This window comes from Pipistrellus kuhlii, unplaced genomic scaffold (genome assembly GCF_014108245.1).
Source record: "Pipistrellus kuhlii isolate mPipKuh1 unplaced genomic scaffold, mPipKuh1.p scaffold_m20_p_14, whole genome shotgun sequence".
In the NCBI taxonomy this organism is placed as follows: domain Eukaryota; kingdom Metazoa; phylum Chordata; class Mammalia; order Chiroptera; family Vespertilionidae; genus Pipistrellus; species Pipistrellus kuhlii.
Window position 1 is genome coordinate 29,764,436 of NW_023425449.1, and position 14,778 is coordinate 29,779,213.

The 14,778-nt window shown below is 43.0% G+C and overlaps 1 protein-coding gene across 4 annotated transcripts in view; it reads right to left on the reverse strand.

The window, feature by feature from the left end:
• The window catches only part of LOC118718312 (cytochrome P450 7B1), a 148,441-nt gene extending 136,919 nt beyond the window's left edge, over positions 1 to 11,522 (reverse strand). For all 4 annotated transcript variants that reach the window (XR_006741576.1, XM_036437027.2, XM_036437015.2 and 1 more), the window contains exon 1: positions 11,252 to 11,522. Coding sequence is in view for 3 of the 4 variants with exons in the window: in XM_036437027.2 (XP_036292920.1) it covers positions 11,252 to 11,367 (116 nt within the window). In the remaining variant the exon portion in view is untranslated. The remainder of the gene's footprint in view (positions 1 to 11,251) is intronic.
• Positions 11,523 to 14,778: the final 3,256 nt, after the last annotated feature.

Here is a 14,778-nt window from a genome sequence, read left to right on the forward strand (position 1 = left end):
AGTATTTTTATCTTTTGGCATGATGTTCTATACCATATGGTAAAACACACTGACAAGCAAAAAGGGTAGAACTAGTTTGAAATCTATACACATATATACACACATATATTTACACATTTATATATTCACACACACATACACTGCATGTAGAGTGAAAGAACTTGCATGTATGCCTGAGAAGAAATGAGAGCCAAGCTACACATTCTACACACAGTACTGAGAGTCTCTGCCCATGTGAAAAAGGTCATTCAAAATCCAAAGCGAGATTAAGCGCTCACTGCAGGTCTGAATGCATTCGAGAGACCACTGTGCTTTGCCACATCAAGTGATCTTTGAACCGTCTGTAGCACTTTCTCACACAATATTTAATGCTGGTTTTCTATGTGCAACAGGAACTGCAGTGATGGCGTGACAGCTTGTATAATACATTTAGGAAGAAATGTTCAAAGGAGAAACACACTAAACTGTCTTTAATGGATTCCTAGAGGGTGACAATATTCTTCCCCTCTGATTCCAGGCTGCTTCAACATGGTTTTCCTTTGGAAAACAGTGATTTTAAATTAAATTGTACACATTTCCAGAAAGATTACGATGTCACTCTCGGCCTGCTCACTAGTCTTTGTATCAAGAGGCAGAGTCCCCTGAGGAGTGGGAGGAACATAGAAGAAAAGCTCCCTAACAATGGTTTATTAAATTTGATACTAAAAGTACAGGTAACAAAAGCAAAAATAGACTAGTGAGGTTACATCAAACTGAAAAACTTCTGCACAACAAAGAAAACTATCAACACAATGAAAAGGCAATCTATGAAATGGGAGAAAATATCTACAAACTGTATAGCTGACAAAGCATCAATACCCAAAATCTATAGGGAACTCCTACAACTCATCAGTAAAAAAAACAAATAACCCAATTTAAAAAATGGGCAAAAAAAGTGAATACACAATTTTCCAAAAAAGGCATAAAACAGCCAACAGGTATACGAAAAACTGTGCAATGTCACAGGTCATCAGGGAAATGCAAATCAAAACCACAAGATATCATGTCTCATCTGTCAGGATGGTTATTACAAAAAAATTAAATAAGTGTTGGTGAGGATGTGGAGAAAATGGAATGCTTGCACACTATTGGTGGGAATGTAAGTTGGTACAATCACTATGGAAAACATTATGGAAGTTCCTCAAAAAATTAAAAATAGAACTACCATATGATCCAGCAACTCCACTTCTGGGTATAAAAACAAAAAAAAAAAAAAAAAAAAAAATTGAAATCAGGATCCCAAAGAGTTATCTGCACTCTCCTGTTCGTGAAAGCATTATTCACAATAGCTAAGACATGTGGAAGCAACTTAAATGTCCATCAATGTAGAAATGAATTTTAAAAAGTGTTATGTATATTCAATGGAATATTATTCAACTTTAAAAAAGAATTCTCACTATTTGTGACAATATGGATGAACCTGGAAAATAAAATGATGAGTAAACTATGCCAGATACAGAAGGTCAAATAGTACATGATACCACTTACATGAAAAATCTAACTAAAATAATCAAACTCAGAAAAAAATATAAAATAGTGGTTAACAGGGGCTAGGGGGAAGATGAAACAGAGATATTCATCAAGGGCTACAAAGTTTCAATTATAGAAGATAAATAAATCCTAGATACCTGCTGTATAGCATAGTACCTATAGTAATACTGTAAAAAATTTGCTAAGAGGGTTGATATTATGTTAGGTATTCATCATCATCATTATCATGAATAAAGAAGATGGGAGGAAACTTTTGTAGGTGATAGATGTAGTTGGGGTATAGATTTTGGTGATAATGTCACTGATGTATACTTATCTCCAGACTCATCAAATTGTATATATTAAATATATATGTCAAAAAAAGGAGGCTATTTTCCATTGCATCTGAATAAAATGGGTCTACAATAACCTCAAATCCTCTGCAGAGCCATTAAGTGAGTGAATGCAGAAGCCAGTAAATGGGATCGAGAAAAAGAGGTATTTTCTCACATAGTCCATTAAATATGATTTTCATACAACCTAGTGTCAGAGGAAGGAAGATGGCAGGCTATTCGGCCTGCTTTTTTCAGACAATGTATCCTTTTGAAGTCCAAATGCATATAGTTATACAGTCATAACTTGGTTCAATTTCTATTTGAAATGCTTAAAAGTTGTATTAGATCTTAAGACTTTTATTTTAGTAATGAGTAAGTGTAAATGTCAGAACATTATTATGAGAAAACTAAAAAAGGATAATAAAAAAAGAAAAAAAAAGTATTAAATGTTAGGACTTGACGTTAAATACTACATTTGAACTATAAAGGCATTATATTCTAGTTTTATGATTTTTGAGAACATTAGTTAAATAAGACTTACTTTTTACCTCTATAAAATTAGGAAAGTTGTTATGAAGGAGGATTCAATAAATTCCATATAATCCTATATAATAAAGAGGTAATATGCAAATTGCCCATTACTCTAACACACAGGATGGCCACCCCATGTAGTCAAAGATGGCCACCCCTATGTGAACACAAGATGGCTGCCCCAAGATGGTCAGCAGGGGAGGGCAGTTGTGGGCAATCAGGCCAGCAGGGGAGGGCAGTTAGGGGCGATCAGGTCTGCAAGGGAGGGTAGTTGGGGGCGACCAGGCTGGCAAGAGAGGGCAGTTAGGAGCAATCGGGCCGGCAGGGGAATAGTTAGGCATTGATCAGGCTGGCAGGGGAGTGATTAGGGGATGATCAGGCTGGCGGGCAGAAGCAGTTAGGGGCAATCAGTCAGGCAGGCAGACAGGCAGGCGAGCAGTTGGGAGCCTGCAGTCCTGGATTGTGAGCAGTATGTCTGACTGCCCATTAAGTGGACATCCTTCGAGAGGTCCCAGATTGGATATGGTGCAGGCTGGGCTGAGGAACACCCTCATCCCCATGCACAAATTTCATGCACCGGGCCTCTAGTAATAATATAAAGCACTTGCCTCTATGTCTAGTAGGCTTATTGGAAATGCTCAGAAATATTGGCTGTCATTATAACAAGTCAAAAACAATTCTATCCTAGTATTGACTCAATACACAAAAATATATAAAAGACTCCAGAATGTTGAAGTAGCTAAACCTAAAGTGGTCACTTTCCATCTTCCAAAGATGTTAATCCCTCCACACCCTGCCCCAAAGGGACAGCACCGCTGAAGTGCTATGGCAGGACACTAATTTCTCACTGGATATGACTGAACAATAAGCCATTGTCTTCCTGGGATAAAGTGGACTGGGTGTTCATAGTTCTAAAATAAAGCAATGCTTTCACGAGGGGAACTCTGATTGGGGAACTCTGATTTTCAAACAGAAAACGTGATCTCTTTAATATTTATGAGAAATCATCCTACCGTTTTTTGTTGAAAGTGTGTAAAAATCGAAATGTGTTTGACCTATGTGATTAATGCACACCAGGCTGAGACCTTGCACAAAGGAGCTCCGACCTGTTCAATAAAGTGTCCACCTGCCCCAGGGAGGGGAATCCTGAGCACAGAGACACAAACCCAGCATCTCAACCTGAAAGTTAACAGCACATATTTTTAAACTCTGAATTTTCAGAAGCAGGAATTTTAGGAATTGACAGCACTCCCAACTGCTATGTTTTTCAGCGAGGTGTACACTAAAGAATCATTGTTGCACCAATATGTTCTCCACTTTAAATATTCATGATAGGAAACCACTTGCTTATAAAACTTTTATTTTTCATTAAAACAGCAGAAAACTTGATTTGGGTAATATTTGATTTATCCTTTTTATTTGAAGTTTGAATAGTTTGATATCAATATCTACAACTCTACAATATCACATTGGAAGTAGATAACAATTACTGCACCAAGCAGTTAACTCATTCATTCATCCTTCTCTCTTATAGCAAATATTCACTGGGACCTACTCAGTGTCTAGTATTATGCTAGGAGGTGCTAAAACTAAAAGAAAGCTCTAAAATTCTATCTTCATTACTCCCAACTATTTAGGATAAAGTTATGAAGAGAAATGACAAAGGATTTAAATCCTGTTATGGTTGCACCTTTATTAAAATTTCTATTAATTTTTGTATTACCCAATTATAGACTTAATTAATGCTTTCTACTTTCCTAGGGGGAAAAGATCCTATCCCAAATACCCCTGTGTTGAAAAAAAAAATGCCAAAGCCATAAAAATGAACACTGTAGCTATAAAAATGCATGATATAATAGATGTCACCTTCTGTCATTCGTCAAGGTACTTTCTATAATTTTGTCCTTTGCCATTCACAGAACAGTAACCTGAAGTCGTTTCAGTGGGATTTTACTTTGGATAAAGTACAAAAATATTCTCCTACAAGAAGCTGTTAATCTTTCCTCTCTAGCTGACGGTTCTTTCTGCTCTACTATTTTGGGGGAAATCAATGAAGTACGGCATCCCATTTCCCTAGATCTCTTCAAATCCTAGAGTCTGGAAAACATTAGAGGGACCGTTTTGTAAAGTATATGATTGTCTAACCACTAGGCTGAACACCTGAAACCAATGCAAAATAATATTGAAAATACACTGAATTGAAAAATAAAAATAAAATAATAGTAATTTTAAAAAAATCATCAGAGTCATCCTCAGCTCTCACTCCAGGCCATGGGCAGCAGGAATGAGGAATGCACCAAGACTGGAAAATAAAGAGTTTCTTGACCAAATCACATCTGGATAACAAGGCCTACCGCCTATGCCTTCTTTTCATCAACAAATCATGGAGTTATTAGGTACATCACAACCATTCAAAGCTTACTCATGAATTGAGGGATAAGAAAGAGAGGCACTGATGCACAGCCCATGAAAATCTGTGAAGCTTGGGACCAAAAAAAAACAACACAAAACTCTCCAATGATTATATATGGACATAAGGACGAAGGCACTGAGTATTTAGAAATATTTACTCTCCATCCTGCTTGTCAGGGGCAATCAAGTCATCTAAGTCCCAGTCTTTCCCGTTCTTTGCCTCTTCTTACAAGAGGCAGCATAGTTTAATACAGAGAGCATGGGGGATGTAGCCACTGTGTCAGCCTCTGTAACAAACTACCACAAAGGTGTGGCTTAACCACTACAAATTTATTATCTTATGGTTCTGCAGGCCGGAAGCCCAAAATGAGTCTCCGCTGGCTAAATTCAAGGTGTTCACAGGGCCAGGTTCCTTTCTGGAGGCTCTAGAAGGGAATCTCTTTTCTTGTCTTTCCAGCTCCCAGAGGCTGCCCATTTTGGGGGCTTCTGGACTCTTTAATCTATCCCAGGAGCCTGCAATGGTTAATGGATCCTCTCTCCTGTCCTCTCCCAGTTTTAATGTGTGACTACACTGGGCCCACAAGAATAGTTCATGATGATCTCACATTTTAAGGTTAGCTGATTAGCAACCTCCCTGCCCTCTGCAGCTATAATCCTCTTTGCCACGTAACCCAACCTAGTCATAGCTTCTTGGTACTGAGTCACAGGTTTGGGCATTAAGGTGTGAACAGCTGCAGGATGAAGGGAGCTTTATTCCACCGTGGCTATCATGGACCTGCAATAGAAACTATTCTGCTCCCAAGAACTCTGCAACCTGGGGCAAATTAGGCAATCTCCGATTGTGTTAGTCTCGTCTGAAAAAATAGTTTCATTATAACTATTGTATCTCAACAACCACAATAAAGATGAAATGAGATGATATAGGCGAAACATCTCAGCACCTGAGCCTGGTATAAAGGAGGGCCCAGACGTTGTAGATTGTGATAAGGAAAATGTTCTGAGATGTCCTTCATTAAATTACAGCAGCCCAGAGGAGGGAAGGAAGGGGACGGAGTTCACCGGTTAACACCTACAGGGCAAAACCAACAAAAGACTGCTCACACTCCTGAGCATGTGATGAAACTTTCAATTAATGTCCTGGTGGCTACCACAGATTGTCTACAAGAGAAAGGCCAGCTGGCACCCACCCCAGGTGCCTCCGCTTCTTGCTTTCCTATGAGCTGTCTAGACTGTTGCCCACAACCAATCCAAAGGAGCAAACACATCTCCCTTCTGGACTGTGCCCCTATCCTAGAACTGCCCTCACTCCACCTTATTCTGCCCACCTTGTCTGTAGCCAATGCAAATTCTTTCAAAACAGCTGCCATCGTTCTTCCCCAAACTTGACCTGTGATAGAGCACCATCAACTCCATGCTGTCCTCTCTACCTGCCCATGCTGCTGCTGGTTTAGACTTCACACCCCTGAACCTGCTCCTTGATGGTCCAAGAAACACTGCCTTTTATTTATTCTCTCAGTATCCCCAGGCTCTATCACCTCCGTCCATCAGGGACCCCAGAGCTGAGCATCATACATAAAATATCAGAGGAACAACTCTTCATATGCATAAAGAAGGCTGTCATATAAATGTTTGTGTTTTACAAATTAAAATCTTACATAGTAATTCCTTTGGTGATCCGTATTTCAAGGCTGCATCTTGCAGCATTTGTTTCTATAGCCACCGGTCTCCTGGCGCTTAGAGTCTGAACCACGTAATTAACCGTGAATAGTACTGTACAGATTATATTCTAGCCCCTGTTTCTCCACGTCTGTAATAAACCCTGTTCGTGTTTTTCTTTTTTGTTTTTGTTTTTGTTTTTGTTTAAAAAAAAAAAGGCATTCAGCTGCGGACATTAAGTATTTCTGTCTTATAATTTTGATCTTCTCTGATCTTCCTCTCAGAAGTCAACATCATTGTGGGGGAGCTGGAATTTGGCTCTGAGTCCGTTTTGGCTTCTGGCCATGCTTGTTGTCTTACACTACATTGACTCCTACATGAAGGTTTTATTGTTGGGAAACGCTGAGCCACCCATGGCCTTACATACACAAATGGCCCTGTATTACTAAGGTGAACACTCCAAGACTTCATTCTGATGGAGGTAAGAGACTTAGGCTCATCCAGGACAGATTCTGAGTTGATTTCTCTTATGCAAGTATTTGATCATTGTTAAGGGAAAACCAGGATTTATCAGCTGGATATGATTACAGTTTTGACCAATCCTCAATGCTGATGATATTAGCAGTTCTCATGAAGCATTAAATGGTCATTTTAATTGACCCACAAAATAAACAGCCAAAGTGTTTGTTTTTCAGAGCTCACATGTTCCCAGAACAATAAATACAACAGGAATGTTCTGGGTGTTCAAGCACTTTTTTTTTTTCTTTCAAGTTACAAAATAACACATTGAAGCCAGTCTGAAATCTGTCTCAAATGGTAACAAGACCAACCCAAACTCTGCCACTGAATAAGGAGAAGTATGCAGTCACTGTTTAGTCCTTCCATCAAGAGCCACAGATGGGCCTCGATTAACGAATCTTCCTATCACCACCTATCGTCCACCTGTTCCGTTCAGCAAACCCTTTGGTAGAAAATGACTTGGCTTTCAGCTGTCCACACCCTTTTCCTAATGGTGGTATGAGAAAAGAGGACAAAAGGAAAAAGATCCACTCATGATGGCATCCTAGCTCTTCTCAAATGAGAAGAGCTAGGATGCCATCATGAGTGGATCTACAATAGACTCTAGATTCTAGAGTCTAGGCAGTAGTAACAATGTGAGTCTAGGCAGTAGTAACAATGTGAGGGACCTCGAGCACCAGGGGTCATGTCTGAAAGTACTTAAGTAATTACAAAGAGAAAATAATCGATTTATGTGATACGGTGATGCCAACAAATCAACGTTTCAAAACAACTGGTTATCAACATAACCTTGGCATCTTACAATTAAAAAAAATCACTGAGTTTTTATTTTGATTAAAATTTATCTTTAACAGCATTGAAATCTTATGTCTTACCTAGTACAGCATTTTGGGGTGTGGAGTTAGATAGGTTGAAGGAACAAGATGAAAGAGGAAAGGAAACCAGCAACTAGAAGAAGAAGGGTCTCTGGGAAGTGCCAAAGAAACCTGATCATGCAACTGTCTTTCTGTCTTAATTGTTGAAAGATTACTGATGTGCTCTTCTTTTCCCCTATTGACCCCCTTCACCCTGCACCCACCATTCCCAGGCCCAACTGTCTCCTAAGTGACTTCACACTTTACAAAATGTCTCCCCATTTCTCACGTACTTTGCTTCTCACGTCTGCTTTGTGAGTTAGCTGTTATTGTCATCTTCCTTAACTAGATAGTCAAACTGGTCATTGGTCACAGAGTTCCTGGATCCTTTGAATCTCCTGCTAAGGAAGGGGTTCCTCTCTGAAATAGCCTGGAAAAAGACATCCTCTTCAGGGCTCAATCTTTAATGTCTTTTTCTTGTTAAAGACTGTTCATCTAGCCAAAACCGTTTGGTTCAGTGGATAGAGCATCGGCCTGCGGACTGAAAGGTCCCAGGTTCGATTCCGGTCAAGGGCATGTACCTTGGTTGCGGGAGCATCCCCAGTAGGGGGTGTGCAGGAGGCAGCTGATCGATGTTTCTCTCTCATCGATGTTTCTAGCTCTCTATCCCTCTCCCTTCCTCTCTGTAAAAAAAATCAATAAAATATATTTAAAAAATAAAAAAGACTGTTCATCTAGCACAAGTTCAGTTGTGTTCTCAAAATCTAATGTTTTCTCTTACAGCCTCCAGAAGGGTCTGGGGCCTGCTAACACCCTGACATTAGCCGGGTAGGACTCTGACCTCTAGGACTGTGGGAGAGTCTGTGTTGTTTTACACCACTAAAGGTGTGGCTATTTGTTAGAGCAGCAATAGGAAACTCATACACATTTTCGTACCTGGAAGTGCTGAATACCTTAGAGTGTAGAAGTGGCTTGGGAATTTGGCAATGAGCAGATGCTGGGAGAATTCTAAGGAGGACAACAGAAAAATCCTAGATTGCCTTGAACAGATGGTAAGTACAAATATGAATGTTAACAACTCCCCCAGTGAGGACTCAGAAGCGACGAGTACGGTAAAGAACAGATATATCATCTTAAAGGATACCTACATTGTCACAAATAGACTGTAAGTAGAAATATTAACCTCAAAGGCACTTCTGATAAGGGCCCAGATGCAATGAGGAGCATGTTATTGGAAACTGGAAAAAATAAGTCCCTTCATACGACTGCAGAAAGCTTAGCTCCGTTGTGCCCCGAAATAGTGTGGAAAGCAACAGTTTGTAAACAGTGTGAACTGGGTTATTCAGTTTCATTGTTTGAGACCCTTGTGACTTTTGTAGCTGTTGGGATAGGGTGAATATATTTTGCATGTATGATGGACATAACAAATCTTTGGAGGTTGGTAGACATACTGCAGCAGAAAGAATATCCCATAAAGATGTCTATGTCTTAATCCCCAAACCTGTGAATATGTTACCTTAGTAGCAAAAAGAACTTTGCAGATATGACTAAATTAAGGACCCAGAAATGGAAAGATTATCCTAGATTATATGGATTGGTTCAATGTAATCACACGGGTCCTTATAAGAAAGAGGCAGAAGTGTCAGCATACAAAAAAGAGATTTAAATTCTGGTGGCCTCTAGAAACTGGAGAAGGCAAGCCCCACCAAAAGGAATGCAGCCCTATCAAGATAACCAGAAAGATATCTGGATACTAAAGCAAAATCCAGCACTCCTCAGGAGAGGATAATGAAGTCCAGAATCTAGAAAGAGAGATAATGCTTATAACCAATAGAATGGCCACATTAAATATAAGGGAGGATGTGCAACACCTGGAACTCACATACAGCACTGATGGAACTGTAAGGAATAGTACAATTGCTTTGGAAAAGTGACAATTTTCCAAAGTGACTATGGGCATAAAAATCTTTACCCTATTTCCCCAAAACAACTGAGAAGTAACCTAGATCACACACATATATATACATATACTAGAGGCCCGGTGCATGAATTCATGCACTCAGGGGAGGTCCCTCAGCCTGGCCTGTGCCCTCTCACAGTCTTAGAGACCTTGGGGGATGTCCGACTGACAACTTGGGCCTGCTCCCCGCTAGCTGTCAGTTGGACATCCTTAGCGCTGCTCGCCAGCAGTGAGCCCAGCTTCTGGCTGAGCAGCACGCTCCCTGTGGGAGCACGCTTACCACCAGGGTCAGCTCCTGTGTTGAGTGTCTGCCCCCCTGAGGGTCAGTGCACATAATAGCAACCATTCGTTCTGCTGTTCAGACTATATTAGTCTTTTATTATATAGGATATATAGTTGGAGACATACAGATACATATAGGTGTGTATACTTACATACATATGCACATAATGTATGTGAATGTGGGTGTGTATGATACCAAATCACAGAGTAGTTACTACAATACTATCCTGTAAAACACATGTGTCAAACACAAGGCCCGCGGGCCAAATCCGTCCCGCCAGGCCTTGCAGTGGCCTCCGCTGCATTTCCATCACAATGACAGTTTATGACTGTTCAGTAAACCATTCGGCCCACGATTTAGGCTGGATTTTAGATTTTGGCCCCTTCTCTGATTGAGTTCGACACCCCTACTGTAAAACATGCCTGCTTCTTTTCCAAAGGCTATGAAGAACCTGTGTGGAAAAGGAACATAACCTGGTAAAAAGGCGAAAGTAGAATGATTTCAAAATGAATACTTCTATTTCAAACTTCTGATCTACTTCCACACTTCCTATCACATAAAAGAAGCGACCCACTCTGGGGGTTGTTTTGTCCTAATTAAAAAAAAAAAAAAAAAAAAGTAGAGCAAATGCATAATAAAACTCACCCTGTAAACTCATTTAGTACTCACAAAAGTCCCAGAGGGACTATTATCTTTTTTTCCCCTCCAGACGAGGTTACAGTGAAGTAAATGGAGGCACAGAGAGGCACCCGGAGTCTCTACTCTGCATACCATGCACTTTCCTAAAGCATGCCTCTTTCCACAGAATGAAATGCAAGCAGGCTTCCCTCCCTAAATGACCTTCGAATTCTAGGCCCTAAAGCATCCACAGGCTGCAACAGGGCGCGGGAATGCCTTCGGGATCCACGGGTGACGCACAATGTGCAAGGGGGCTCCTTGCAACCTGCAAATTCTGTTCGGGCCGGGCGCTTTCCCACGTATGCGTACGTGCAGGGAAGAGACATAAGAAGCCTTTGCCATTCCCCAGGATCCCCAAAGACGCCGGAGACCCCTCCCCCCCATAAACGTTGGCGATCCATTGACCGTGGAAGGGACCGTCCTGGCCACCGGAGCGGCGCGCGGTCGGTCCCCGGGGCCCAGGGCGCATGCGTGGCCGCGGGGCCGCGCGGGGAGGTGGGTCGCGGGCGCCTACCTGGTGCGCCGGCCGCGCAGCCACAGGAGCAGCAGCAGCAGCAGGGCTGCGGCCAGGGCCAGGCCCGCGGGGCTGAGCAGCGGCTGCAGCCAGGGCTCCAGCGGGAGGCGGCCCATGCCCGCCGTCACGTCCTCCGCCGTCCGGTCCGGCTGGCGCGGCGGCCGCGGTGGGTGAGCTGCTGACTCTCTCCCGGCGGCAGCGGCTCCGCAGCCCGCGTGGTTTCTGGGCTGCGCCCCCCTCGGTCCGATCCGGCCCGGCCCGCGCAGGCTGCCTGCCCTCGGAGCTGCCCGGAATGTCCCGGCGGGGCCCCGGAGCCTGGGTCCTAAAGTTCCCGGCTCCCCTCCCCCCGCACACCCCCACCCACGCGCACCGCCCTGTGCCAGACGGGCTCCTGGAAAACGGGGCGGGAAGAGGAGCCAAGGGGAGGAAGGGGTTGGGATTTCCCGTGAGCCTGCCTCGTAAGGCCCGGAGGGGGGATGGGGCCGGGGGAGGAAAAGGGGGTTAGGGGGGAACGTGAGTTCCCAGTCCCATAGCCCGCGCCTCTCGGGAGGGACCTACTTGCTCCTGAAGAGGGTGGGACTGCGCCCGCCGCGCTCTCGGCCCCAGTTGGGGTATCACTTAGGGCCCCCGAGACCTGCAGAGCGCGCTGCCCAAGCGCTCCTCACCCTGCACAGCCTATCTACTTAGAGAGCCTACTGTGTGCTCAGGGCCCTGGCATACAGACACCAGGAACACACACACACACACACACACACACGTAGAAGTCCTGATGATGCACACAGTCCAGGAAGGGAGAAGACAGAAGCAAACCAGCTTCGGGCACCAGAGACCTGCAAAAGCGCTCCCCGCGCCTGCCTCCTCGCCCGCCTCCTCGCCCTGCACATCCTGACTGTTTCCCGTGAGAGCCTACTGTGTGCTCAGGGCCCTGGCGGGCATACAGAGAGCAGGAATACACACAGAAGACCCGAGGATGCACGCAGTCCAGGAAGGGAGAAGACAGAAGCAAACCAGCTTCCTGCAGAACTGCACTAAGGGCCAACATAGGAGCGGTGCGAACCCCACAGGTTGTTCTCAGAAAGAATAAGGGGAAACACTTTTAAAACAAGGGAGAAACTTTTCCTGCTGTTTCACACACGTGATGTCATTTTTATTGTCGTGTTAGAGAACATATAAAGAGGCTTAGGTTAAGTGATTTACCCTGGTTAGTTGCTAAATAAAAAATAATAATAATTCTAACCAAGGCTATTCCAGACAACCGTGTGTGTGTGTGTGTGTGTGTGTGTGTGTGTGTGTGTTTTCCTTTTTTCCCAACATTTTTATTTCAAGGGTTCTCTCAACTATTATCACTTCAGAAATGGCCTCCATACCTTTAACCTTTCCAGGCATCCTCTCCCTTGCCACCGCCCTAGGACACAGACCTAGACTGCTTTGACCCTTTGACGGTTCAAAATGCTTCATGGCTGCCTTTGTGATAAAGTCATAAATCTTCACTCTGCAATGAGAAGCCCTCCACAGTTTCTCTTTATGGTACCACTCCCGTGGCTAGTACAGTTCTGTATATACTAAAGCCTGAGCCAATATGTCCTTCACAGTCTGCCCTTTCATGACTTACTACATTCATCCTGCCTGAAAACGTTTCCTCTCTTCTCCGAATACTAAAATTCTAGCTCCCTCTCAAGGCCCAGCTAAAATCCCCTTTTCTTCTAGAAGTGCCCCCTACCTCTTCTTTGGTAATTCATCTCTTTCTCCTCCATACTTTTAACACTGTCTCTGCTTTTCACAAATTGTCCCATGGCCGAAACAGGTTTGACTCAGTGGATAGAGTGCCGGCCTGTGGACTGAAGGGTCCCAGGTTTGATTCCAGTCAAGGGCATGTACCTTGGTTGCGGGCACATCCCCAGTGGGGGTGTGCAGGAAGCAGCTGATGGATGTTTCTCTCTCATCGATGTTTCTAACTCTCTATCCCTCTTCCTCTCTGTAAAAAAATCAATAAAAAATATATATATTTTTTAAATTGTCCCACTGTATCTGAGTTTACTTCAGTCTGTCTTTCCTGTTGTAGCAGATGGAAACCATCTCTTAGACAAACATGTCTGTATCCACTCTGTATCCCCAACCCACTCATCCCATATCCTCCAAGAACATAGCTGGAAGGACTTTGCCTCTGTCTGGCTCCTCGTCTGCACTCCAGAACTGAATTACTGTTGTGCTGCTGTCCTTGGCCTGAGAGCTGGGAAGGGCTGAGCCAGCATTGGAACCCTAATGTTTATAAGTATCTTCATCTCTGGCTTATTCCACGGTCCTTCTAAAGCCTCGCCTTCCTCCTGTTGTAGATTCAGTTTTCCAGGAAATATGATAAAGTACAGTGAGCCAATAGCTACTTTGTCTCCTCCAAAAGAAAGCAAATTGGTTTCCATCACTGCTTGGCCAGCAGAGCTCATTTACAGGATGTTGTGCATGCTGTGCATTTCTTTTTCTTTTATTTTAAAAAATATATATTTTATTGATTTTTTACAGAGAGGAAGGGACAGAGATAGTTAGAAACATTGATGAGAGAGAACCATCAACCAGCTGCCTCCTGCACACCTTCCACTGGGGATGTGTCCACAATCAAGGTACGTGCCCTTGACTGGAATCGAACCTGGGACCTTTCAGTCTGCAGGCCTGTGCTCTATCCACGGAGCCAAACCAGTTTCAGCCATTTCTGTAACTACGGCAGCAAGCCCTTCTTGATGATTTTCACAAGAAGCCTCCACTTTCATAATTTTATTTAACATTTGGTCACCTGGAAGACTTTTCTGTTTGAAAGTATAGAGGTAAAAATATCAAGCATTGATCAATTTTTGGAACATTTACTAAGTACTAACCATTTTGGTTTTTGTTTTGTTTTTTATTAAGCAATAACAGCAAACCCCTGTAGTTAAACACACTGTCCCCTGGAAGTGGAACGGAGAAGATTTGGTGAACAACTGGTATCGTTCGTATTCCTATGGCATCTGCATTGTACCTTACTTAGAAGATTATGGTACAGGCTTAATACTTTCTGAATATGATTTTTCTTGTACTTTTCATTTCTGTTCAAAGGAGCTTTCATTCTGTAAACTGACCTGGTTTAAATAAAATCTGAAGACATATCTTACTCCCCTTTTGCATCGTTATATTCAATCCAGTTCAATTTACCTCATACACATGCCTTGATCCACATCACTTCTCTGATGGAGATGACTCACTGACCCTCCATATCTACTTTCTCCTGCCTCCTCAGGAATAGCTCTCCATTTTTAGCTAAGAATGCAGCTGTCCCTTATAAACAACTGCTTTCCCAGCCTTCCTTCTAGTTAGATGTGGCCATGTGACTAAGTTCTAGCCAGTAGGCCAAGGGTAACTTACTACTCTAGGAAAGTACCCTGAACAGGAATGGACAGGCCCTTTGCCGCCTTTCCTTTTTCCTGCTGGTTAGATTGTGAACTATATGCCTGAAACTCAAGTGGCCCTATTAGAACATATAAGTATGTCCCAAATACTGC